Source organism: Carya illinoinensis, chromosome 15, assembly GCF_018687715.1.
Source record: "Carya illinoinensis cultivar Pawnee chromosome 15, C.illinoinensisPawnee_v1, whole genome shotgun sequence".
Lineage (NCBI taxonomy): Eukaryota > Viridiplantae > Streptophyta > Magnoliopsida > Fagales > Juglandaceae > Carya > Carya illinoinensis.
The window spans coordinates 416,843-441,364 of record NC_056766.1 but is presented as its reverse complement, the minus strand read 5'-3'; the positions used below and the strand labels follow the sequence as shown (position 1 = coordinate 441,364).

Sequence of the window (24,522 nt, the reverse complement as noted above, 5' to 3'; positions counted from 1 at the left end):
GATTTTGGAGATAATTTTATAAGCGACTTCGCAAAGACTAATTGGCCTGAAATTATATGGAGTAGTAGGCCTGTCAGTTTTTGAAATTAAATACAATGAAGTGTGCTTGTAGGAGGGGTTAAGAGATCTTGTTGGAAAAATTTAGTATCAGCCTTAAGAAGATCATTATAGATAATAGACTAGTAAGAAATATAGAAGGAAGAAGAAAAACCGTTAGGACCGAGAGCAGAGTCCTTAAGATTGCTCCAGACCGCGTTTTTAATCTCATTGAGGCTGAGAGATTTGAGAAGAAGAGCATTATCATCTTGACCACAAGGCTAAGAATTTGTGTCAGTAAATGGTTAACCTCATGACCATGTTTAGCTGTTAACTAATCTTGAAAGAAATCCACAGCAGTAGCATGAAATGATATTGTGATTAGAAGTAGATGTACTATGAAGGATATTGACAGGACCAATGCTAGCTTTTCTTCTTTTATGGGCAGTCATATGATGAAAAAACTTAGACTTTAGTAATTTTGTCGCCCTCTAACAACCAATGAATTCTAGATTTTGGTTTAAGGAAATTTTCTCCACAATTTTAAAGTCAAATTGAGTGGCTTTCGATGAATATTTTCTTTCTTCTGGTAGAGATATGGATGAGTCCAGATTCAAATAATTAATAAGCATAAAAAAAGAATTAAATATAGGGACCTCATCCAACATAGGTTCTATAGAGATAGTTCAGGTCCCACCACTTGGTCCTTAGTGGTCTCAGAATCATTGTGGACTTTCAATAGAGACTTACTAGGTGTAGTTTCCAATTTAACACTGGATTGAGTATACAGTGGCTCAACCACGAAAGTAGGGCCTGCCTCCTTTCCACTACTTTGGATGTAGGGGGTTGTAGAACTCAAAAATTTTGGTCAACCTCTTTACTAGGTTCGCTAGGTTCTGAGACTTGGGTATTGGTAGGTAAAGGAATTGAAAGGATTGTTTGTTCAGGTGGGTTTAGAAACCCATTTTTTCTCAATCACATGAGCGAGATGTTTAGAGTCACCTGAATTCAGTTGAGGATTCTTGGCTATCATTTTCCCACAATAAAAAATAACATGCCTTTGGAGGTTGCAGTTACTACAATAACTAGGATGCCTCTCATATTTTATTTTTTTGCCAAAATCCTTCATCATCAATACCTATCCATATGATATTTTTCTTAGCGACAAAGAGATCCATTTCAATATAGACTCAAGCAACCAAGGGATGTGTGTGAGTGATTGTGGGGAGGTCAGTGGCTAGAAATTTACCAAGAAGATTAACAATGACATTCAGGTAAGATTTCTCATAGAAATTTAAAGGCAGTAAATGTAGCCTTATCCAAACAAGTGCAATAGATGACTCATCTGTGGGGTTGAAGTCCCTTGACCATTTGAACAATCTAACCATTGCTCCTTCCATTAAGTGTGTATCTTGGTCCAGGCTTTAGCTAGGTCATCAGCAGTTGCAACTTTATCAAGACGTGTTGTTGATCAATCAAACCAACAATCGAAGAATGCAATAGATCCCATTTGTTCATGATGTGGCTTCGAATTGAATCCATTTGGGGCTGTCATTTAGAAAACTTTGCAACCAAAGCATATTGTAATGGCACCTTGGATCGTTGGATTTCCAGAGAGGTGAAGAAAATTGTTGGCTTCCCATGTTTGATTTAGGTTCTTTTCAAGGAGAAGCTCAATATTGGTTATAGAAGAGAGCTCCAATTTGAAGTTCCAACAATGACGACATACAACTTTAGAGTGGGTGCACCCAGTTTCTCGATTTTCTGAGGTTAGATAGATTAGGACTAGATGAAAGAGGAGTTTCCATGAGGGAATGGAAAGAGGCGTAATACTTGCAGAGAGAGCAAGATGGGAGCAAAAGAGCTTGATTGGCAAGGAGAAGAGGGGGCTTCTCGCGATGGCAACGGTAGATTAGGGTTATAGTCAACGTCGCAACGAAGGAGAGGGAGAGGGAGGAACCTATTCTCTTCGGAGAAAATGGGCAAAGTTAGAAAGCCAATAATTTTAATTCTTACCAAATCAATATTTATTATTTTTAAGATATGTTCAATATGAAAAATAGTTTGATGATAATGATATCATCTATGGATAAGAATTAGGTCGATTTAAAAAAAGAATAAGAAAATGTTAACCTTGATCTTGTCATTCAATAACTCAACCATTATTATATTAGCATATATAATATTTAAAGAAAATTAAATAACGATGATGCGATATAATTTGAATAATTAATCTATTACTATATATAAAAGCTAAGTTGGGCTTTTCCGACATGTCATTCATCTCACATCTCTCATCATCCTATTATATGCTATTATATGATTTGAGGCTATTAATTATATTTCACTTGTGAACCTATCATCTAATGTCACATTATGGAATGATAAGAGGATTATAAGAAAATAGATGATGAATAGATTTTTTCTTTTGGTATTAAACCTTTTCCCCAATCATCGTGATGGCTTGTGCCCGAAATGGTAAACAAATAGTAGACATGCTCGATGTGTTTCATTTAAGGGTCCTTCCCACTTTTTATTTGTAATCATTATTTTTTGTTTTTACATATGGGGCTCCTACATTACTGTGGCATTTGGGTTTTAGAAAATAAATTTGGTTATTTGGAGTTTTAAAAACTAATTTGTTGGTCTCTTAAAGGGTTTGTTTCAATGAATTATACTCAAAGTGTATGTATAAAGCATGTGATATAATATTGTTTCAAATTATTTGTGGAATAATGTATTTCATGTTCTTAACGGTAAAAGTACTTTTTTTTTTTTTTGGGTTTCTGATATTATGATGTACAACAATTCAAAGATGTTGGCATAATTCATATACATCATCAGGATGTGACCAGCTCATACTATTATTATGTTAACTAAAACTTTAGAATAATATGTTTTATGTTATTTTTAGTTGTGTTTGTTGATTTATTTTGAGTAATTTTGTTATAGATTTTTCTTTTGTAATTTTTTAAAGGGAATAATTTCATTAATCACTAGAGTTATAACAAAGAGAGAATGCATGAAGGAGGATCCTCTATGTCGACCACATCATTAGATCTAAGAAGTGCATCTTGTGCTAAAGCATGAGCAACTACATTGATTTCTCTTTTAACATGCTGAACTAAGAAGTACATATAGCGCTAAAGCATGAGCAACTACAATGATTTCTTTTTTAACATGCTGAGCATACTATTGAGTGTAGAGTAGCAGTTGTTGTTTGATATCATTGACAACAATACCTACACAAGACCAAAAGTTCTCGTGCTTATTAATAGCCTAATTTACTTGTAGTGAATCACCCTCCATAATGATTTGGTGAATTCCCAGATGAATACCAAACTTCGTAGCTTCAAGAGCTCCACTTGCTTATGCCAGTAATGGATCAGGGAACAAAAGCTTACTCATTCTCATTGTAGCAATAACAGAACCACAATGGTCTCTCACTATAATACCAATGCCAATCTTGCAATGTACCCTATCAACAGTAGCATCCCAGTTGATTTTGAATATGTTCTCTGGTAGAGGAGATCACTCTTGAATCACTGACCTGGGCTTATCCTTCTACTTCTCAGACACAAAACTTATAGACTTCACCACACATAAATCCTTTACAACCTGGTTCACCATTGTATTAGGATGCGAGAAGGTTGGCTTAAATAAAAAATTATTCTTCCTAAGCCAAATTCTTCTAGAGATCACAACAAATTCCTTCAAGAGTTCATTATCTGCATGGCTGCACATCTCCTTAAAAAGATCCTGAAAACACAGCTTCAAATCAAATCTCATTTGTATCTTCTTGGAACATTGACACTAGGGGTGTATAGAAAATTAAGCAACTGACCTAAACCGACCTCAGGATGCTGGAACCGACGAAGAACCGGTCGACGGTTGGGAGAAAATAACATGAACCGATTTCGGTCGATTCAGTCAACGGTTTGGCTCTGCAGAAATCAAAAAATTGACCGACCGAACCGTTACATATTTTTTTTTTCCTTTGACGCCATTTCACTTAAGTGAGTGAAACGGCATCGTTCTCTGATCTTTATGTTTCAAACTAATAAAGTAAACAGTGCCATTTTGTATTAGGGCAAAACTGCCTCTTTGCCCTTCGATTTCACTCCTCTCAGTGCTCTCACTCTTCCAACAATCCAATGAACCCACACCGTTTGAACTCTCCCTCTCTCCCGATTCTCTCCTCTCGGTTCTCCAGCAGTCCAGCTGCCGTCGTCCCCTTTAGTTGTCGCTGCCGTCGTCCCCTTCATCAACTTGAAGCCTCCGGCCCTCTGTCTGACCTTCTCGGGTACCCTTCCTCAGCTCGACGCCGGCTCCTTCCAAGGCATTTTGAAAGGTAAATCTCTTAATTTAATTGATTTGAGATTTGAGAAATTTGTTAGTGTTTGGTGTTGAACCGTTGTTGGTGTTTGCCGTTGGTGTTGATTTGAGAAATTTGTTGGTGTTTGTTGTTGGTGTTTGGCTGTTTGCTCTCAAATGATATTAGTTAAATTTTATATTTATGAAAATTAAATCAGTAGAGGAATTAAATTAAATTCATGATTTGATAATATAGTAAGCTGGCCGTCCATTAGCATGAACGAAATAGTCACTAGTCAGTGACTACTAAGCTCGTGATTAACATGGGAATTTAGAATCTGAATGTTGAAGTTAATTGCAAGTCCTTTCTAGCCATTTGTCCAATGTCCTTTGTTTCATGATACGATCCTCAAATGACTGATATTAACACATCAGTAATTTGAGGATCAAATTCATAAAAGAAGGGTTCGTTTTAAGAGCATACTGGAACTCATGAAGATGCAAGAGATAGAAGTACTCTGATTCTTTTATTCTAATCCAAATGTTGAAGTTAATTGCTCGTGATAGGGTTCATTTTGAATTCTGAAAATTGATTTTGAAGTTAATTGATTTTGAGTTAGACAATTGATTTTGAAGTTAATTGATTTCTACTTTGGGAAATTTGTTTGTTATTTAATTTTGAATTTAGTTTTTCACATGTTAGATGGATTCCTCATCAACTCCAATCGATTTTGATAATGATGAACAAACCGTTAATTTGGGAGAGACCCAAACACCAAAACCATCAAGTGCCCCTAGTAGTACTTGTCCACTTCCGAGGAAACGGAAGGGGAAGAACCCGTTAGTTGTTTGGGATCATTTTACTAAAGTTGAGGGTTGTCCCTTAGATGATCCGAAGGCTAAGTGTAACTATTGTGGCAAGATTTATGCTTACCACTCAAAGAGGAATGAGATTTCAATTATGCAAAATCACTTATCTGCATGTTCAAGAAATCCTCATAAACATGGGCCTCTAAATAGATATCAACAAACATTGGCGGGTGAGGCAAGACCCGAGGAGAGGATTGGAGAGAGTGATAGTAGCGTCGTAAGGAATCTTGTGACCCACAAATATAATGAAGATGCATTGAGGTTGGTCATTGCGGAAATGATAATTATTGATGAATTATCATTTAGAATTGTTGAAGGACAAGGCTTTAGGAAGTTGGTTTGGTTACTTAAACCAAAATTTAAAGTGTCATGTCGTGTCACAGTTGCAAGAGACTATATGAAACTGTTTACATCTGAAAAGACGAAGATTAAAAAATTGTTTAAAGACGGGGAGATAAGGGTTTCATTGACTACTGATACATGAACATCGATACAAAATCTGAATTATATGTGCTTAACTGCCCATTTCATTGATAATGATTGGAAGTTGAAGAAAAAAATCATTAATTTTTGTTTGACCCCTAATCATCGAGAGGATACAATTGGAAAATATATTGAATCGTGCCTCCTTGATTGGGGCATTGATAAGATATTTATCGTGACTGTTGATAATGCTAGCTCAAATGATACTGTAACTTCTTACTTGAAGCATTTTTTGACGGGGAATGTGTTGGGTGGAAAGTACATGCATTTGAGATGTTGTGCTCATATTTAAAATCTTGTCGTGAACGAGGGTTTAAAGGAGTGTAATGATGCCATCACAATGGTTAGAAATGGGTTAGATATGTGCGTTCTTCCCCTACTAGATTAGACAAGTTTAAGAAATGTACAGAAAAAGAAAAAATTGATTGTAAAAAAATATTGTGTCTTGATGTGCAAACCCGATGGAATTCAACTTACATGATGTTGGATGCGGCTGAAAATTTTGAAAAGGTTTTTAGGTAGATGGAAAGTGAGGATTACAATTTTGTGTCTTACTTTAATGAGGGACACATAGGGCCTCCTAGATTTGATGAGTAAGAGACGGCGAGTTTTTGTGAAATTTTTGAAGATGTTCTATGATGCCACTTGTCAATTTTCTGGATCCCTTCATGTCATGGCTAATACAAGTTTTGTGAAGATTTGCATGCTTCAAAAAGAATTGGTTAGGCTGAGTCAGATTTCTAATAGCTGTTTGATGAACATGACTATAAGCATGAGAATGAAATATGATAAGTATTGAGGTTCATTGGATAAGATGAACTTGTTGTTGTTGGTTGCGGTTATGCTTGATCCTCGAAATAAGTTAGGGCTTCTCACTCGCAACTTGAAAAAAATTTATGATGAGACTCGAGGATTACATTTGGTGTCAAGTGTGAGACAATTACTATTCGACTTATACGATGAGTATAATGCTGCATTTGGTTCTACCTCGAGTAGTCAAGAACATGTACCCATTACGACATCTATACCCATAAGAGAAAGTGAAGAAGAGTCACAATTTTATATGGATTGGTATGAGCCAAATAACGAGATTGAATCTGCTACTTCTAAAACAGAGGTAGACCGATATTTATCAGATGGTTGTGAGAGACTCAGTTCATCTTTTGATTTGTTGATCTGATGGAGATAAAATGAGGTTAATTATCCAATACTTGTAAGGGATTGCACGAGATTTGTTAGTCATGCATGTTTCCACTATTGCCTCAGAGTCAGCATTTAGTACAGGAGGGCGTGTACTCGATCAGTTTTGTAATTCATTAGCTCCGAAAACAGTTGAGACACTTATTTGTACTCAGAATTGGTTGCATCATCCATCGGCGCCAATTGATCTTTGAGAGGCCATGGATAATATGGAGAGTTTTGTGGTAGAATCTGGTAATGTATTCATTCAATATTCATTTATTTTTATAAGTTAAATTAATTTATTTCTTGATTATCCAAATTTATTAATATTTGATATTTAATATGAATTTTTTTCATATTTATATAGAGTTGGGAGCACAATCAAGCGTCACAACTATTGAAGATTGAAGACTTTGCGAATATGGAATGGGACATTAAAGACCTAATATTTTAATTTTAATTTGTGTTAGTTGCTTGCTTATTACTTAAAACAATTTGTGTTAATTTGTATTTACATTAAACATCTGCTCATTTAGTGGACACTTTTATTGATTACTTAGTAGTTAGTAGTTAATAGTTATTAACTAACTTATTAGATTTTAGAGTATTATTTAGTAATTACTACTACTTACTATTATTAGTTTCTAAAACAATATTAGTTTTATTGTTTTAAACTAGTAATGAATTTTAAAAATATAAGAAGAAAAGTCTAAAATATTGTGAATATTGATTAATAAATTCAATAAATTGAGTAGAAAAAGTCCAAAAAATAATTGAAGTGAGCAAAAAAAAAAAAACACCATTTGAAAAGGCCAAAAGGGGCCCAAAAGAGGCCCAAAACAATGGCCCAAACCGGTGAACCGACCGGAATCGGTTCCGGCCAGTTCCATCCTCTTGTACGGTCGGTGTTCGGTCAGCAAATGCAGAGAATTATGGTGGTCGGTTCGGCGCAGAACCGAACCGGTAAGGTCAATTTTCAGGCCTAATTGACACCACACATCTTGAGTTGCAGGGCAACTCCACAATACATGGGCCACTGATTCGTCCCCCTTTAAATAGATAAGGCAAATTGGCTTTTCCACAACCTCTCTCTTAAACAAATTCATATTGGTAGGGAGACCTTTTCTACAAGCCTTCCACAGGAAAGTTTTGTCTGTTGGGGTAACATTCAACTTTCAAATAGCATTCCACATCTTTCCTTGACCCACACTAGTAGAGGTTTGACCCTTAGACTGCTCGAGTAGGTCCTTGTGAAAATGATAAGCGCTTCTGACTGTAAATTTGCCATTTGAAGTACCTTTTCACATTAATATGTTAGACATGTTGCTGAACTTAGAGGAATACATTTAACAGTTGTTGCTTCCTTACTAGAGAAAATTTCATCAATCAAGTTTGAGTTCCACTACTTAGTATCAGGATCAATTAGTTCTTGCACTGTTGCATTATCCTCTAACACTTTAACTGCACGTTTGAACTCTTGCAATGGTTGATTGAGGGAGCTATTTGTCCTTCCAAATTTTGACCTCTCTACTATTTCCTATGCTCCACATTGTGCCTTTTTCTAGTAAATGTCTAGTAGCTAAAATACTCATTCAGATCAAATATGGCATGCTTCTCACTTTAGCTTGAAAAAATGGAATCTGCTAGGAATATTTCAACTTCAAGACTTGAGCTGCTAGGGACTGAGAAAATTATAGAATGTGCCATCCTTGCTTAACAAACATGGCCAAGTTAAAGCTCTCAAGATTTTTAAACCCCAAACCTCCAGCTGACTTTGCTTTGCCCATGGTGTTCCATGAGATCTAATGAGTTTTCCTCTCTTGATCATACTGCCCCCATCAAAAGTTGTGCATAAGATTGTTGATGTTCCTCAGCAGATTGCAAGGGAGTTTAAAAACTCCCATACAGTAAGTAGAGAGAGCTTGCACCATTGATTTTAGAAGGATTTCCTTTCCAGTTTGAGAGAGAGACTTGACTTTGTTACTGCTTATCCTGCTCCTTATTTTGTTAAAAATGCTTCGAAAAAAACTCAGTCTAGATCTTCCCACCAAAGTTGGCAAGCCAAGATATTTCTCGTAAGGCACAGATGATCTAACTCTAGCTATCTTCATGATCATTTCTTGCATGACTCTTGGAGTATTCCTGCTAATATGAATAGAAGTTTTATCTTTATTTAATCTCTGACCAGAGGTTGTTTCATACATGCTAAACAAATAGTACATTCTACTCCACTTAAGAGAGTTTGCTTTGCAGAATAGCAAGCAGTCGTCTGCAAAGAATATATGATTAATGTGTAGCTTGTCCCGAGAAATTGGAATACTTGTAATAGCTCCTTTAAGTTCAACATGGTTCAACAAAGAGCTCAGTACCTTAGAACACAAGATGAAAAGATAGGGGATAGAAAGTCCCCTTGTCTAAGCCCTTGAGAAGGTTTAAAAGCCACATGAGGTATTCCATTAATCAATAGAGTATATGACACAAATTCTATGCAATTCATCACCAACTCAACCCACCCATTAGGGAAGCCCAACTTGACCATAACAGATTTGAGGAAGTTCCATTCAATACAATCGTAAGTCTTGTTCATGCTCAACTTAAGAGCCATATGTCCCTCATTTCTTCTCAACTTACTGTTTGTAATGTGCATAGCCTCAAAAGACACAATCACATTTATCATAAATTTGAAGCACCAAATGATGCAAAACATCTTCGGTCAAGATTGTCCACGATAATGAAAATAATATTTATATTTATAATTTTACTTACACTTATTTGTCAGTTATTGAAAATTTTAAAATTTCAAAATTTGAAACTCAAATTAAAAAACGGTGATAAAATGAGATTATTGCTATAATATTATGCATAAAATTGTGCGTATCTATAACAACACTCTTTCAAAAAAGTGCTTAATTTATAATTTTTTTTATAAAAATAAGTTTATAAATTGACATAATTTAATTAGGTACATTAAAGATACTTTACATTAAAAACTGTTTTATAATCTAACATATAATATCAAGCCACATCATTTTATTAGATATTTTTGTAACAACCGTTTAGTAGATCAGGCAATTATATTTTTGTTTTTATATTTAAAAATGTTAATTTTAAATGTTTTATTCTTATTGTGTATAAATAATCCACGTTTGATTGTCATTTAAAAAAAAAAAAAACCAGAAAAGCTGAAATCTTATATATATATATATATAAATGAATAAAGCTTAAAAATTAACAAATATAACTGGTAGAAGAATAGATTCCCTCTAAAACACAGTTACTGATCACGCCAATTACACCAACCAACGACACAAACACAACCAAACCAAAAAGCGAGGCTTCCTCTCTCTCTCCCCTCCCCTCACTCACTCATTTCCCCCGATTGTTCAATTCCAATCTTTTTTTTTTTTTTTTAACTCCGATGAAGTCCTCCAGAAACTGCTGCTATTTATCTCGATTATCCCTGTTTCCCCGTCATATGGAACAGCGTGGTCAGGGATTCTAGGGTTTTTAAGGAATCTTTCGTTTTGCGTCCCCCCCCCCCCCCCCCCCCCCCCCCCCCTCTTCCCCTTTCTTTTCTTTCTTGGTTTATGAATCTTTGAGATTCCTCCGAAATGTTCACGCCGACGCCGCAGAGGAAGGCGTGGCCGGCTGTTACGGTTGCGCCCAGGAGTACTTCAGCTGGAAAGGGCAAGGCAGTGGCGTTTGTTGAAGTCCCGGAGCAGCCACCGCCGCCTCAACATTCGCTGAGCGGCAAAGGCTCGGCGGGGTTGGATACTGGGGATATGGATGACTGGAAACGGTTTAGGGAGGCGGGGTTGTTGGACGAGGCGGCGATGGAGAGGAAGGACCGCGAGGCGCTTTTGGATAAGATCACGAAGCTTCAGAACGAGGTTAGTGTGAGAAGGTTATTGAATCTTCTTTCAATGCTCGATTTTGGTATTCGGTTTGAACACTTTTTTTTTTTTTGCAATTTTGAGTGGAACCTTTTCTTGTAATTTGTGCTATGGTTTGTGACTTGGAAGTATTGCCTGCCATGTAGGTAGAGTGGGTGCAAAAATAGTGTTATGGGAAGTAATTCATTAATTTGGTTACCCTTTTCTAAGTTTTACAAATTTACCACTTGATTGGCTTTTTTTTCATCCTTCATTCTAATTTTGAAGTGAAAATAACTTTTTTGATATACTTTGGAACTTTCATCAATGCCTCGTATTCGAGGAATTAATTTATCATTGAAGCCTTGTATTCAAGGAATTATCTCATATCGTCTGCTAAAATATCATTTTGGGCAGCTTTATGACTACCAGTACAACATGGGGCTTCTCTTAATTGAGAAGAGGGACTGGACTATGAAGTATGAAGAACTGGGGCAAGCTCTGTCTGAAACGCAGGAGATCCTCAAACGTGAGCAGTCGGCACATTTAATTGCTTTATCTGAAGTTGAGAAGCGTGAAGAGAATTTGAAGAAAGTATTGATTGCTGAGAAGCAGCGCGTGATAGATGTATGCTACTGGTTTTTATCTTTACTACATCTTCAAAGTTCTCTCTTCATCTTGGTTGTTTATGATTGCCTGCTATTTATGATCTTGATATGCATGCAGCACGTGTCTTTGGTTACCAATGCTATACTTTTTGGAACATTTTTTTGAATATGTGATAAAGGATTTTTTAATAAGTTACTTATAAAAAAAAGAAGAAGAAGCTTTTTTAATAAGCTATACGTGATATATGCAAATATTATGATATCCATCTGTTGGCTATTTTTGCTTAATTATGATCTTAAAAAAAAATGTAAAACAAAAAAGTCCTATAATGATCCCTGCACAATTCTTCTAATAATCTATACCATTGTCAATTTAACCTTTTAATAACTGATCTGGAGTAACCCCACCGGACTGACTTGACTTATCCTTCTTATCTTTATAAAAGTCTATGGAATTGACATCTTGCATTCTTCGACGCCTTCCTGGTTGAACAAATTTGTTTCCACTAGATTTAGTAATATCTGGATTCTGTACCATCCTTGAAAGAAGTTTATATTCAGATATAGCAGCTATGGAATGCTCCTCTGTAAATCATAAGTATTCAAGGAATTCATCCCAGTTTGTTCATTCTATTTTTTTTAGGCTTATTTATTTGAATATGGATTATACTTTAGTATCTTGGGGTCTTGGCTATTGATCTATTGGTTGTGTTTTTTGGGTGCAGCTTGGAAAGGATATACGTGAGGTTCAAGAGGAGCGCAACCAAATCAAGCTTAAATCTGAGGCAAAGTTGGCTAATGTGGACACTTTGCTTGTTGGAACTGAAGAGAAATCATTGGAGGTAGAGGAAAAGTTGCATGTTGCTGAAGCCAAGCTTGCTGTGGTAAACAGAAAGAGCTCAGAATTGGAGATGAGATTGCAAAATGTGGAGGGTCGTGAAAGTGTTCTTCGAAGGGAGCATCTATCCTTAATGGCTGAGTATGATCTATTTTCAACATCTTTGATGTCATTGTCGCTGATCATATATGTACAGTATACCCGGTCACACAGAGGCACACGTGCACATGGACACTTTTTATGGAACATGGGATTTGCTGCAATTTTTGTTTTGCATCAAACTTACATGTCTTAATTGTGCCTAGGCAAGAAGCACATAAAGAAATTTTTTATAAGCAAAGGGAAGACTTGCGAGAGTGGGAGAGGAAACTGCAGGAAGGGGAGGAGAGGCTACTCAAGAGTAGAAGAATCTTTAATGAAAGAGAGCAGACAGCAAATGAACTTGATGCAACTCTTAAGCAGAAAGAGAGGGACCTCAAAGAGGCTCAAAAGAAGATCGATTTATGCAACTCAACATTAAAAGAGAAGGAGGATGATATCAATATAAGACTAGAAGAAGTAATTGTAAAAGAGAAAGTGGGTCTCTTGTTTGGCTAAGCTATTTTAATAATTCGTTGATCGTTTTATACCTAATTCCTTTTTTTTGCTAATTTGAATCACAGAAGGCCGACTCTCAGAGAAGCTTCCTTGAGATGAAGGAGAAGGAATTACTTGTGCTGGAAGAGAAGCTTAAGGCTAGAGAGAGAGTAAGTTCCAACACCTTTTCCCTGCTCAGTAAAAGTTCAATTACAACTCGTGTTTTATTTTTTTCCCGTGTAAAATGACATTGATCATCTACAGTTATGTATGTAGTTTAACTAGCTTTGTCACTTTTGAATTCAAATAAATATGACTACTTTTGCACTGCTCTCTCTCTCTCTCTCTCTCTCTCTCTCTCTCTCTCTCACTCACATTCAGCTGACCATTTGTGTAATAACATAATGGAATCCGTATAGCTTAGAAGGCTTTGAAGGTTGGACCATATTGTGGTGTATTGATGTTATGGTTTGGGTGTATAGAATATTTCTTGGATTATAATAAAATTTATTGGAATACTTATCATGGTAATCTATAATTTTATCTACAATTAGGTATGGTGACTTGAATGTTCCTTTTTGTAGGAAAAAAGGATCCCCCATTATTCTCTTGACACTAGGAGTTGTTATGGGGATGATTATAAATCTGATCATTTTTTAAGAAGGAAATATATATTTGCTCATGATTTGTTAATAGATGCTTCAACTTGTGGTATTGTAGAGTCGTAGACAGAGATAGCTATAGTGAATGATACAGAACCGTATTTTCTTTGCATGTATATGTGTGTTTTTCGGTCTTATAGATCAAATAGGGGTCCTACTATGTATGATATGTGGCATCATTTATGCTCTAAGGGGCTTGAATGGATTTTAGTTGTGTGAGTGATTCAGCAGTCTATCAGTTAATAGTTCTGGTTTTTATCTCAGGTGGAAATTCAGAAGCTTCTTGATGAGCAAAGGGCAAATCTGGATACAAAATCGCAGTGGTTTGAGCTGGAACTAGAAGAGAAAAGGAAATCCTTTAACGAGGAACATAGAAGCAAGTTAGATGAGGTTGAGCAGAAGAAGGCCAAAATCAACCATGAGAAAGAAAAGTTGATAAAACAAGAACAGCTTATGGATAAGAGGGAGGAGAGAATGAATGAGAAAGAGAAGGACATTGAAATGAAAATGAAATCTTTTAGAGATATGGAAAATGCCATTAAAGCCGATGATAAAAGGTTGGAGGTGGAAAAACAGCAAATACTTGCTGATCAAGAGAGTCTGCAAAATCTCAGAGATGAGATTGAGAAGATAAGGGATGAAATTACTCAGCAGAAGCGACAACTCCATGAAGAGAGTGAGAAACTGAGGATAAGTAAGAGGGAGAGGTCAGAGCACATCCGTCTACAGTCACAATTGAAGCAGGAAATAGAGAATTACAGACTTCAGCAGGAATTGCTTATGAAGGAAGGTGAAGATTTGAAACTTGAAAGGGAGAAGTTTGAGAAAGAGTGGGAATTGTTGGATGAGAAAAGAGCTGAAATTAGTAGGGAGCTAAGGCAAACTGCTGAAGAGAGAGAAAAATTGGAGAAATTACAGCACTCTGAAGAAGGTAGGCTGGAAAAAGAGAGACATGTGGTGCAGGATGAAATAAAGACGAAGTTGGAAGCTCTTCAACAGGAGAAAGCATCATTTGCATCCTTAATGAGGCATGAAAATTTAGCTTTATCTGAGAAAGCTCAGAATGAGCACAGTCAAAGGCTTCAAGAGTTTGAATTGCGGAGAAGGGATCTTGAGAATGATATTCGGAATAGACGTGAAGAAATGGAGAAGCACCTGCAGGAAAGAGAAACAGCATTTGAGGAGGAGAGAGAAAGAGAGCGTAATAATATTAGTCATTTGAATGAAGTTGCTGAGAAGCAATGGGAAGAGGTGAAATCTGAGAGGCATAGGATACAGAAGGAAACAGAAGAGCTTAAAATGAACCAGAAGCAACTGGAAGTAAACCAACTTGAAATGCGTAAAGATATCGATGAGCTTGGTGATTTAAGCAGGAAGCTCAAGGTGCAGCGGGAACAGTTTATTAAGGAAAGAAGTCTATTCCTTGCATTTGTTGAGAAGCTGAAGAGTTGCAAAATTTGTGGGGAAATCACAAAGGAGTATGTTTTCTCTGACCTCCAAGTACCTGATATGGAAGATAGGGAGGTTATTTCTCTGCCAAGGCTGGGTGATGAAATTTTGAAGAGCTCTCAAGGCAACCTAGCTGCTACTGATCTTGGATTTTCAGACTCGGGGGGGCACCTATCGTGGATCCGAAAATGCACCTCAAAGATTTTTAAGATATCCCCAGGTAAAAAGAGTGAGCATGTTACTGCTCCAGTTTTGACCGAGTCATCCCCATCATCACCTATTCTGCTAAATGTAGAACAACATAAAAGGGAGCCTGCTATGCTTGGCAAAGGAGCCAAAGGGTATGCTATTTCTGAGGATGAGCCACAGCCATCTCTTGGGATGGCTGCCAATACTTATGATGTTCAGCAGCTCCAATCTGATAGCATCATTGGGGAGGTGGATAATGTGTGTGCTCCATCTGCTGATGATCATAGCCACATGGATAGTAAGGTAGAAAAAGTTCCCGACGATTCCCTGCAATCAGAACCGAGGGTTGTTCGGCGGAAGCCTGGGGGAAAACGCAAGTCAGGAGTGCATAGGACACACTCCGTGAAGGCGGTTGTTGAAGATGCAAAGGTTTTTCTCAAGGAAACCCCTGAGAAAACAAAACAGAACCATACCGATGAGGAAAGCAAGGGTGATTCCAGTCATACTGAGACTGTAGTTAGTAAAAATGCAAGGAAGAGACAACATGCACAAACCTCAAGGATAACAGAGAGTGAGCAAGATTTTGGGAATAGTGAAGAGCATTCTGAAAGTGTCACAGCTGGTGGACGCAGAAAGAGGCGGCAAACTGCTGTTTCAATCGTGCAAACTCCAGTAGAGAAGCGATACAATCTCAGGCGTCATAAGATGTAAGTTTCTTAATTCGTTGCATCAGTGATTCGCGCCGGTCAATGCAGATAACCATGAAGAACATGTCAAAAATGTATTTATGGCTGGGACACTGGGCGACCAATTTTATGGCTGTGACAAAGGGTTGAGAATATGCCAAAAATGTATTTATATGACAAGGGAATAATAAATAGATTGAAGCTCTTTGCCATGAGTATTTATGAGTTTTTGCTTGTGCCTTTTATTTTTCTGTTTTATTAAAAGTAAGGTACAAGCAAAAAGCAAAAATTAGAAATATAGTCTTGGCTAGTCCATGCCCAACATGTCAACAAGCACGTCCTTGGTTTCCCTCAATATTATTGAATGCTGTCTGCTTTCAGATTTTGAGTAAAATTTTAATTACATATTGTCACTTGGAAAAAAGTGCTCCCTCAAGAATTTATCTCATATGCATCATGTGTACCTAGGTTGCACCTTTTGCACTTTTTAATGAAATTCGTTTCTTATAAAAAAAATAGAGCTTTTCTGCTTCTCCCAGTTCCATGTCATTTCCTGTCAATTCATAGTCTCTTCTGTTCTTTGTTTTTTAAGATCAGTGTATGTAGTTGGACTTTGTGAAAATTTATGTCTGCATTTAGTAATCATCTAATCATGTTTCTCAAGGGAGTTGCATGTCCCTATCCATTAAATTGCTAATTCTGGAGCAACAGAATCAATTTTTGGGATTTGACTCAAATGGAAAAACGGGAATCAATGTCAGAAACAATGCCTCTGTGCAAGAACTTGTCAACCTATACAGCTACATGGCATTATAATTTAGAAAATTAAATAGCAAGTCCTCTTTTGTAATGTTGGAACTTTTGAAATTGAAGGTTACTGAAGTATCCCTTTTGTGATTTTCCTTGGTTATGATTAAGGGCCTTTCCGTGAGAAAACTCTAGAAAAGGTAAATAACATGAAAAGAGGATGAGGAAGATTAATGGCTAAACATGAAAGTTACTATAATATATTTATATAGAAGGTACTATTATTGAAATATTAAATATGCTTTTTTCTCTTACCATTTAGGGTTAAAGAGTTTAATTCATCTATTGAAACATAAATGCATGTTTTGATCGTGTTCACTTAGTTGTAATTGTCAAGAAAAATGTTGGTAATTCTAAAATATCGTCTAAATATTGATCAGTGCAGGTACACTCCCAGCTCAAGACCCCCCAGCTGACCTGACAATGACAAAGGAGAAAGAAACTGATGGTGGTGATGCGGTGGAAATAGAACCAATTCCTGAAGCTGTTTATGCACCATCAGTGGGTGTTGCTGGCAAGAATGGCCAACTTACACAATTAGTGCACGTTACGACAGTAAAAAGTATGGAGATCTCTGAAGATAGAGTTGTTAGGGTAAAACTTACCTTTCCTATTTTCCGCATGCATGTTTCTTTTTCTCAGTGTGCACATGTTCTAAGATGTCTGTTACTGTAATTTCGTGAAGTATATTTTCAGTAATTTGTTTGTTTCTTTTATTTGTTGTAATAATGCAGTTCAAAACACCAGAGATTGTTAATGATGATGCTGATGTGGCAAAGTTAGCTGAAGAAACCCATTTGAGTGAGGAAGTAAATGGTACACCAGATTTTGGCAATGAAGACGAGAGTGGGAGCACAATCCATGAGGCTGAAGATGACTATGATGATGAGTCGGAGCGTCCAGGTGAAATATCAATAGGAAAGAAGATATGGACTTTCTTCACAACATGATGATGCAATTTTTTCTTCAGTTCACTTTAGGAGCTTCTCACCCTCCCCCTCTCTTTTCCTTCGCTCTCCCCTTTTACCAGAGTATGAACTATTTGAAAGTCATGTAATTGAGGGCTTCTAGCTTTAGTTGATGAGATTTGTAAGCATTTTTACTTTCTCCTGTCGTAGTTTTGAGGGAAGAAAAAAGTTTGGCGATTGTGGAGGGGTGGTTTCAGTTTAGGACTTCTGGTGCATGATGTTACTAGTTACCAGCATGTTATTGATATCATAAAGCATCATGGTGATGTAATTTCAACATATTCTTTGCAAAAGCGTCAGTTCACATATTTTAAGTGTTGGGATCGGCAGCCAGAGAATATTTTGCACATATGTTGTGTGCACGGAGCCAACCTCTCGTTTCATCCATGTCTCCTAAAGATGGCCAAAATCTCTTGGCTTGGTAGCCCTTGTTTTATTATTTGGTTTGGGTTTGGTATCCTTCCCAGAAAGGGTCTCACTTTGAAAATTCTCAGGACACAAACCAGATGCATCTTTCACGCTGCACAGATGATTATGTATATCTCGAAACATTTAATGCACTACCTTATATAAACAGGATATAGCCGATTGATGGTGGGCTCTCTTCATGGTCTAGTTTATTAGAGCAATGAGGTGTGGTAGAAGGAACAAACGTGCCAATTGCCAGTTCAGTTTACAAGACTCTTTAAGCAACTTTGTTGTGAAAAGAACCAAAATAAGCGGTACAAGTTAGTTGAGGTCTGTGGGACCATTAGACTGACATCTTCACGTACTTATTTCCTTTCACAAAAAAGTTTAGAAATGAAACAAAACTGTAGAATTTAAAGCTAGCCAAGACCATTCTATTTCACTGACTCTCATAACAGTAAGTTGTTCAGTTTGCTCGGCACTTGGCAGTTGGTCCCAATGCCATTCTTTCTAAACCAACTCCATCATCAAGTTGTCTCCTAAACCAATGAAGTAGAGGAGAAAGAGTCCCAGAATTCATTTCTTAAATTCTACAACTTGGGTAAATGAAGGGTTAAGAAGTCCAACTATAATAATAGATGGGTAATTGATTTAAGAAAAGAATAGAAACGAATGAGGGATAGTAAATTAGTAATAATATCAAATTAAATGAAGGAGATGTTATTAAAATTGGATCTATGTGGTTTGCCAAAATTTAGACAGAGATTGTAATTGCTACTAATTTCCATGTGCTTTACTTTTAGAGGGTGGTTACTTCAGTACTTTACATTTTAGTGTAATATAGATTTTCTTGTACTGTTTTCATACATTGGTTATTGTAGTTTACATTTTAATATTGTATTGATAGTTAATAATATAGTTTTAGTTTGTTTAGGACTTGGTTTGGGATTTTTGTAAACCGCAAGTTCTTGTCTTGTACATGGTATTCCTCTTCCTAAAAAAAAAGGGAGGAGATGTAATTATTCTGCATGAAAGAGATAGCAAACTCTATTCTTTGCCTGTTCTCTCCGTCTCTCTCGAAGTGGAGATACCTCGTAAAGGTAAAGGCGGAAAATGACTTGTCAGCATAGGGTAGACCTGTCGAAAAAAACTTAAAGCATGGTGTGGAGGGTGCCTATTTTGTATACCCCTACAACCGAAGACAGTGTGGTCCACAGTTCTAAAGCTATTGTTTTTTCTTCTTTTTAAAGCCATAACTCTCCTCAGTCCTGGTACTCTGGCCTTTGCCTTTGGTTCTCTTTGAGAGATCGAGGAACTCAACAGTTGGAAAAATGCAGCTCAGGTTCGGAGTGAAGTAAAATTGTGAGGTCATATCTAATATAATATATATTCACGCACCACCTACACCCTCTAGCCTTTAGACTTTAGATTGGATATGCGATACATATGATCTATCCAACCAGAAGGAGAAAATAAGTTACCAAGTCTTTTGAGTTTCTTGATGTACCTTTTTAAGCAGGACAGAGAACAGGCTTTGAGCTTTCAAAACCCTTTTCTTTTCGGGAGTCTGCTCGTTTTACGCTCATATTCCATCAATAAAAAAGAACATATATGAAAAATCAGTCACTTGCAGCCCATTATTACAAGAAGTCCAACTGAAGCTGAGCCACTTGGCTAGCTGTCCTTGTGCGCGAGGTTTTAACAGTGAGATGACGTAGTTTTAAATGAAAATTGAATAAAATATTAATAAAATATTATTTTTAATAATATTATTATTTTATAATTTAAAAAAAATTAAATTATTTATTATATTTTGTGTAAAGATTTTAAAAAATTATAATAATGAGACAAAATAAATTAAACCTTTTCTATATCCAAATTTAGAACTATTTTCTTCTGTGTTTCAGAAAACACATAAAAATCCAACAGCTGAAAGAGGGTGAAGAAAGAAGGAAAAGATAAATCCAACTTTGTCTCGAATGCACCAACATGCATCTCTATCTTGCATGGGTAATGGTCCCCTCCCCACTCCCAACAAAAAGGGCCAAAAAAAAAAAAACTTCTAAACCCTTACCAAAAGTTAAAACTAATCCCACAACCTTAACCATTTCTCCATCTCCCAATCCTTTTACGTTATCTCTAGGAACCTATACAATAAAGACAATTTAACGACGAATATTGATTAAACGGCATTCATAACATAACCTGATAATGGTGCAAAAGCAGAGCCATATAAAGAGCAACCCTAACTTTCGCTTTCGCCATGAAGTCTTCAGTTACTACTATTCCGATTTATAACTGTTGTCATTACATTATTACATTGAGCTTCGAGAACAGGGCTTAGATCCCTGGTCCTCTCTGCTATATATGATGGCACTTCCGTAGCAATTCCATAAACACAAGAGAGACCTCAGGTTTTTTACTATGGTTCTGTGTTTCCTTCGTTTACCTTCTTCATTCAACATTTCGTGGGATATCACTCACTTATTTATAACTGTCTAGAATATAGATGACTTTCTGAAGTGAATCGTGTACTTGTTCATTTTGATATTCACATCTGTGTTGTTTGAGTTGTGTGTCGTGTACATTGTTCTTCTGGGTCTATTTCTTCCTCTCTCTCTAACAAGAACTGTTTTTTACTTTCTCCAAAAATATCAAGCATTGATTTTTATGGATAAAAGGTGAAAAGTCCATGTAATAGGACCGCTAAATGTTCGCTAAACTTCAACACTAGCTTTTTCCCTCTGGGTTGCCATTTTTTCTCTGCATCAACGTTCCTGTGATCCATTTTATTTTTGGGTTAGGAAGCTTCTGAATATCCATGAAAAGCTTTACTACTATCAGTAGCGTCATTTTTGCTGTATTCATATTTTGTTTGGCTGCTTGGTGCTGTGGAGAAGCGGATGAGGATGTAGCTCCAATGGAAAAAACAGAGAAGGAAGCTCTGTACTCTACTATACAGGGATTTGTGGGCAATTGGTGGAATGGCTCAGCTCTGTATCCAGATCCCTGTGGGTGGACTCCTATACAGGTACTGCTTCCCCTCACCTATCTCTACCGTGGTCTGTGGAGTGTAGATTTGCATAACTGGCATGTGACTACCTTTTCCTTATACTTTGATACAAGCACTTCAGTTTTTCATTCATGGTCATCGTTAAAAGCCATTGTATATTTATACAGCAATACTCTGAACACTCCAATCATATCCTTTTTCTGTCATAGAGATGGATGAGTTTGTTTGGCATTGAAGTGTGACTAGTACGGGAGGATATTCGCCAATTCTTGCGTCAAGACTCAAAATAGAATGTTTTTAGTGAAGGAAACCCATAAGCATTTTGACACCTAGAAGATTATAATCATCACGATGATCATCCATCATCATCATGAATGGTAAATAGGTTCGCAGATAAGGAATTATGTTATTTAAATTCTGAAAGTCATCTCACAGAAACACTCGCAAAGAAGAAAGCCGGTTGTTGGCCGGATTATTTATCCCTAGAACACGAAGTTACCGAGAACTGATTTATAATATTCTGAAGATGAGACATGACAGGTCTAGAGCCTTCTAGTTTTCTAATTACATCCTATATCTTAACATTTTGGTGAAATTCTGCTCACAAATCTCGAGACATCACTTTTTTTGCGCGACAGTTCTCTACTTGCATCCTCAAACCAACGTACAAGCTCTAGATAGTAGATACCCCTTCTTTTGCAGTAAATTTACATGTCTTTTCAGCCGCCTCGTATGATAGATTATTACCTTGCACATGGTGAGTACAGTGCATTACCCACATTTCATCAATCAAAAATTTTATTTACAGTCATTTTTGTACACTTTTTGATGCACTTAAATAATATGATTGGTTGGATATTAAAAAAAATTAATCCAGCCAATCATATCAGTGGAGTGCGCATGGAGTACGCAAAAGTGACTGTATGTAACATTGCTCTTCGTCAATATATAAAGGTCACTCTATTTAGCCACTATTTCGTACCAAGCGATTTACTTCAATTTTCACAGGAGCATATGTTTCAGACATCTAATGGAAATAACTGTGCGCATGTTGCCTCTTGTTCGACAAGTTTAATAGTTTTCTTATTTTATTCTACAGGGTGTCTATTGTGATCTGTTTGATGGGCTTTGGTATGTCACTGCGTTAAATATTGGACCCATTCATGACAACTCTCTTGATTGTGCCACCAATATTGACTTCAGACCAAAGCTTTTTGAGCTTAAGCACCTCAAAACTCTATCATTCTTCAATTGCTTCATCTCTCCCCGCCGACATCCCATAGCCATTCCCTCCAATGACTGGGAGAAGCTTGCTGGCAGCTTAGAATCATTAGAGTTCCGATCAAACCCCGGTCTCATTGGACAAGTTCATACTAGCTTTGGGTTGCTCGAGAAGCTCCAGTCATTAGTGCTATTAGAAAGTGGATTAACTGGGAAATTACCTACAAAGATTGGCAACTTGATCAACTTGAAGCGTCTAGTTCTTGCTGGGAACTGGTTTACTGGTACCATCCCTGAGAGTTTTGGGGGGTTGAGTCAATTACTTATACTTGATTTAAGTAGGAATACACTATATGGGCCTTTGCCGTCGACCCTTGGAAGGCTGACCTCACTTTTGAAGCTTGATTTGAGCAACAATCAACTGGAAAGGATGCTTCCGAGTGAGATTAGTAACTTAAAGAATCTGACCCTATTGGACCTTAGAAACAACAAGTTCTCAGGTGGCTTAACTAAGTCACTTCAAGGGATGTATTCCTTGGAACAGTTGGTCTTGTCTAACAACCCCATTGGAGGAGTCCTTGCGTGCCTTGAGTGGCATGACCTACACAACCTGGTCATTTTGGATCTTTCTAACACTGGCTTGAAAGGAGAGATACCCAAGTCCTTATCAAAATTAAAAAGATTAAGATATCTGGGTCTGAGTGACAACAACCTCACAGGCAAGCTCCCTACAAAGCTAGTTACTCTACCTTGCGTTTCTTCTCTCTACCTAAATGGGAACAATCTTACAGGAGAGCTTAATTTCTCTGAAGGGTTTTACGGAAAAATGGGAAGGCGGTTTGGGGCATGGAGCAACCCGAATCTTTGCTACCAGGTTGGTTTGAAGTCAGCCAGACATGTCCCATATGGGGTAAAACCATGCCAGCAAGAAGAGGTCACAGTGCTTGAACCCGATTCAAGAAACAAGTTGGCTGGTGAGAATCTGAATCAGAATTCCCATCTTGTGGCCTCTTTGGGATTTCCAAGTTATGTCATTGATGGGTTTTGGTGGGTCTCACTGTTGGAGATGTTGATATGTCAATTCTTAAGTTGTTTCCTATAGCTGTGTATTGTCTTGATTTGAGAAGTCTGAGAGTCCAGCAGATCACCTTTCAGATGAAACCGCATTTTGTCTTCTTTTTGCCCCTTATCTTGGCCAGTCTCCAAACATGGAGTTGTATTTTTTTATTTTCTTTTGCCTGTAGTAGCAACCATTTATGGAAAGTTCTACTTTTTAACTCGATGTACTCAGTGTGCGAAGTGGCTGTCGAAAACATTTTTACCCTAAATTTGAATTCTTGAGAAAACGCAAAGGAGGTGGACCGTGGCGATACAAGATACATCCTGTGCAAGTAATTCCTAGCTTCCATTAATTTATTAGATGCTTTGTCCCTTGCCTTCTCAAAGTTTCCTTGGAATTTTGGAGTCATGTTCAAGTGACTTTGGTGAACTTTTGGTCGATGCCAGATACATCATACAAGAGCCTCTCCGATAAACATGATTAGGAGCAGAATTAAAGTACTGTAACTCTACTTTTACCTGCTGCTCAAGACTCAAATGCCACCTATTCTCATTTGGTTTCGGGGGGACAAGTCAACCTACATAAGCTGGAAATGGAAAGACATGACATGGGATTTTTGATTCCATGAAGTTTGGTTTTGTTCCGTTGATTTTATGAGGTGGGCGTGGCAGTAGTACTCTAGTACTGCTCGTGACGTATGACGTTAATACGATAAAAGTGAAGTGTGGGACTGTGGGAGATTGTTATTGCAGCCTGTAGGCCTGTCTACTTGGTAGTATGTTTAGGATATTAGGCTTTGTTTAGAGGGGCGGAGTCTAAAATCTAGACAAAATGTAAAGCTCTGTCAGCTAATTATCAGCTACCTATGTTCTAGGTTGGCTTCTTGAATTGTTCTTTGGGTATTAAATGGCTCCGCCTTTTTGGTTAAAAAACAAAATGAACGTTCATTTTCATTTTGCACCTCAATTGGATATTATTTTTACGAGCAATGCTATATATAATTATTTTTATGTATTTTTTATATATTTTATTAATATGATTAGTTGGATTAATTTTTTTAATATCCAACCAATCGTATTATTAGAGTGTATAAAAGAATACAAAAAAATAACTACACATAAAATTTTTATATTTTTACTCTGCAGATAAGTTTGGAAAAGTTGACCAAATAAAAACTTATTCTAACAAGCTAACAACAACGGCAATTTGTGAGCAATAATTGAAATCTCAGGCTTTCAAATTTGATCTCATGGCATTGCATTCAAACCACAAAAAGTTGC

General features: G+C 36.9%; 2 protein-coding genes across 5 annotated transcripts; both read left to right on the top strand.

Annotated features, from left to right (window-relative positions):
• The first annotated feature begins 10,161 nt into the window (after window positions 1-10,161).
• LOC122296010 (nuclear matrix constituent protein 1-like) lies at window positions 10,162-17,819 on the top strand. Of its 3 annotated transcripts, none has more exons than XM_043105378.1 (8): window positions 10,164-10,775; window positions 11,175-11,384; window positions 12,091-12,344; window positions 12,509-12,779; window positions 12,869-12,949; window positions 13,706-15,786; window positions 16,953-17,166; window positions 17,307-17,819. In XM_043105378.1, exons 1-8 carry the CDS (start codon window positions 10,497-10,499, stop codon window positions 17,520-17,522), a joined length of 3,606 nt encoding a protein of 1,201 aa, XP_042961312.1. In that variant the 5' UTR covers window positions 10,164-10,496; the 3' UTR covers window positions 17,523-17,819. The 3 variants fall into 3 exon arrangements, with proteins under 3 accessions (XP_042961313.1, XP_042961312.1, XP_042961311.1); XM_043105377.1 differs by having other exon boundaries at window positions 10,165-10,775; window positions 12,866-12,949; XM_043105379.1 differs by lacking the exon at window positions 17,307-17,819 and having other exon boundaries at window positions 10,162-10,775; window positions 12,866-12,949; window positions 16,958-17,129.
• Window positions 17,820-20,149: 2,330 nt separating this feature from the next.
• Window positions 20,150-23,468, top strand: LOC122295793 (piriformospora indica-insensitive protein 2). Of its 2 annotated transcripts, XM_043105049.1 has the most exons (3): window positions 20,150-20,362; window positions 20,753-20,979; window positions 22,061-23,468. In XM_043105049.1, the coding sequence occupies exons 2-3, from the start codon at window positions 20,770-20,772 to the stop codon at window positions 23,282-23,284; spliced, it is 1,434 nt and encodes a 477-aa protein (XP_042960983.1). In that variant the 5' UTR covers window positions 20,150-20,362; window positions 20,753-20,769; the 3' UTR covers window positions 23,285-23,468. The 2 variants fall into 2 exon arrangements, with proteins under 2 accessions (XP_042960983.1, XP_042960984.1); XM_043105050.1 differs by lacking the exons at window positions 20,150-20,362; window positions 20,753-20,979 and adding an exon at window positions 21,002-21,338.
• Window positions 23,469-24,522: the final 1,054 nt, after the last annotated feature.

Coding starts and splice junctions, on each gene's coding strand:
- LOC122295793 (XM_043105049.1), top strand. CDS start 20,770: ATGAAAAGCTTTACTACTATCAGTAGCGTCATTTTTGCTGTATTCATA. Junction 20,980..22,060: donor GTGGGTGGACTCCTATACAG/GTACTGCTTCCC, acceptor TTTATTCTACAG/GGTGTCTATTGTGATCTGTT.
- LOC122296010 (XM_043105377.1), top strand. CDS start 10,497: ATGTTCACGCCGACGCCGCAGAGGAAGGCGTGGCCGGCTGTTACGGTT. Junction 10,776..11,174: donor TCACGAAGCTTCAGAACGAG/GTTAGTGTGAGA, acceptor CATTTTGGGCAG/CTTTATGACTACCAGTACAA. Junction 17,167..17,306: donor CTGAAGATAGAGTTGTTAGG/GTAAAACTTACC, acceptor GTAATAATGCAG/TTCAAAACACCAGAGATTGT.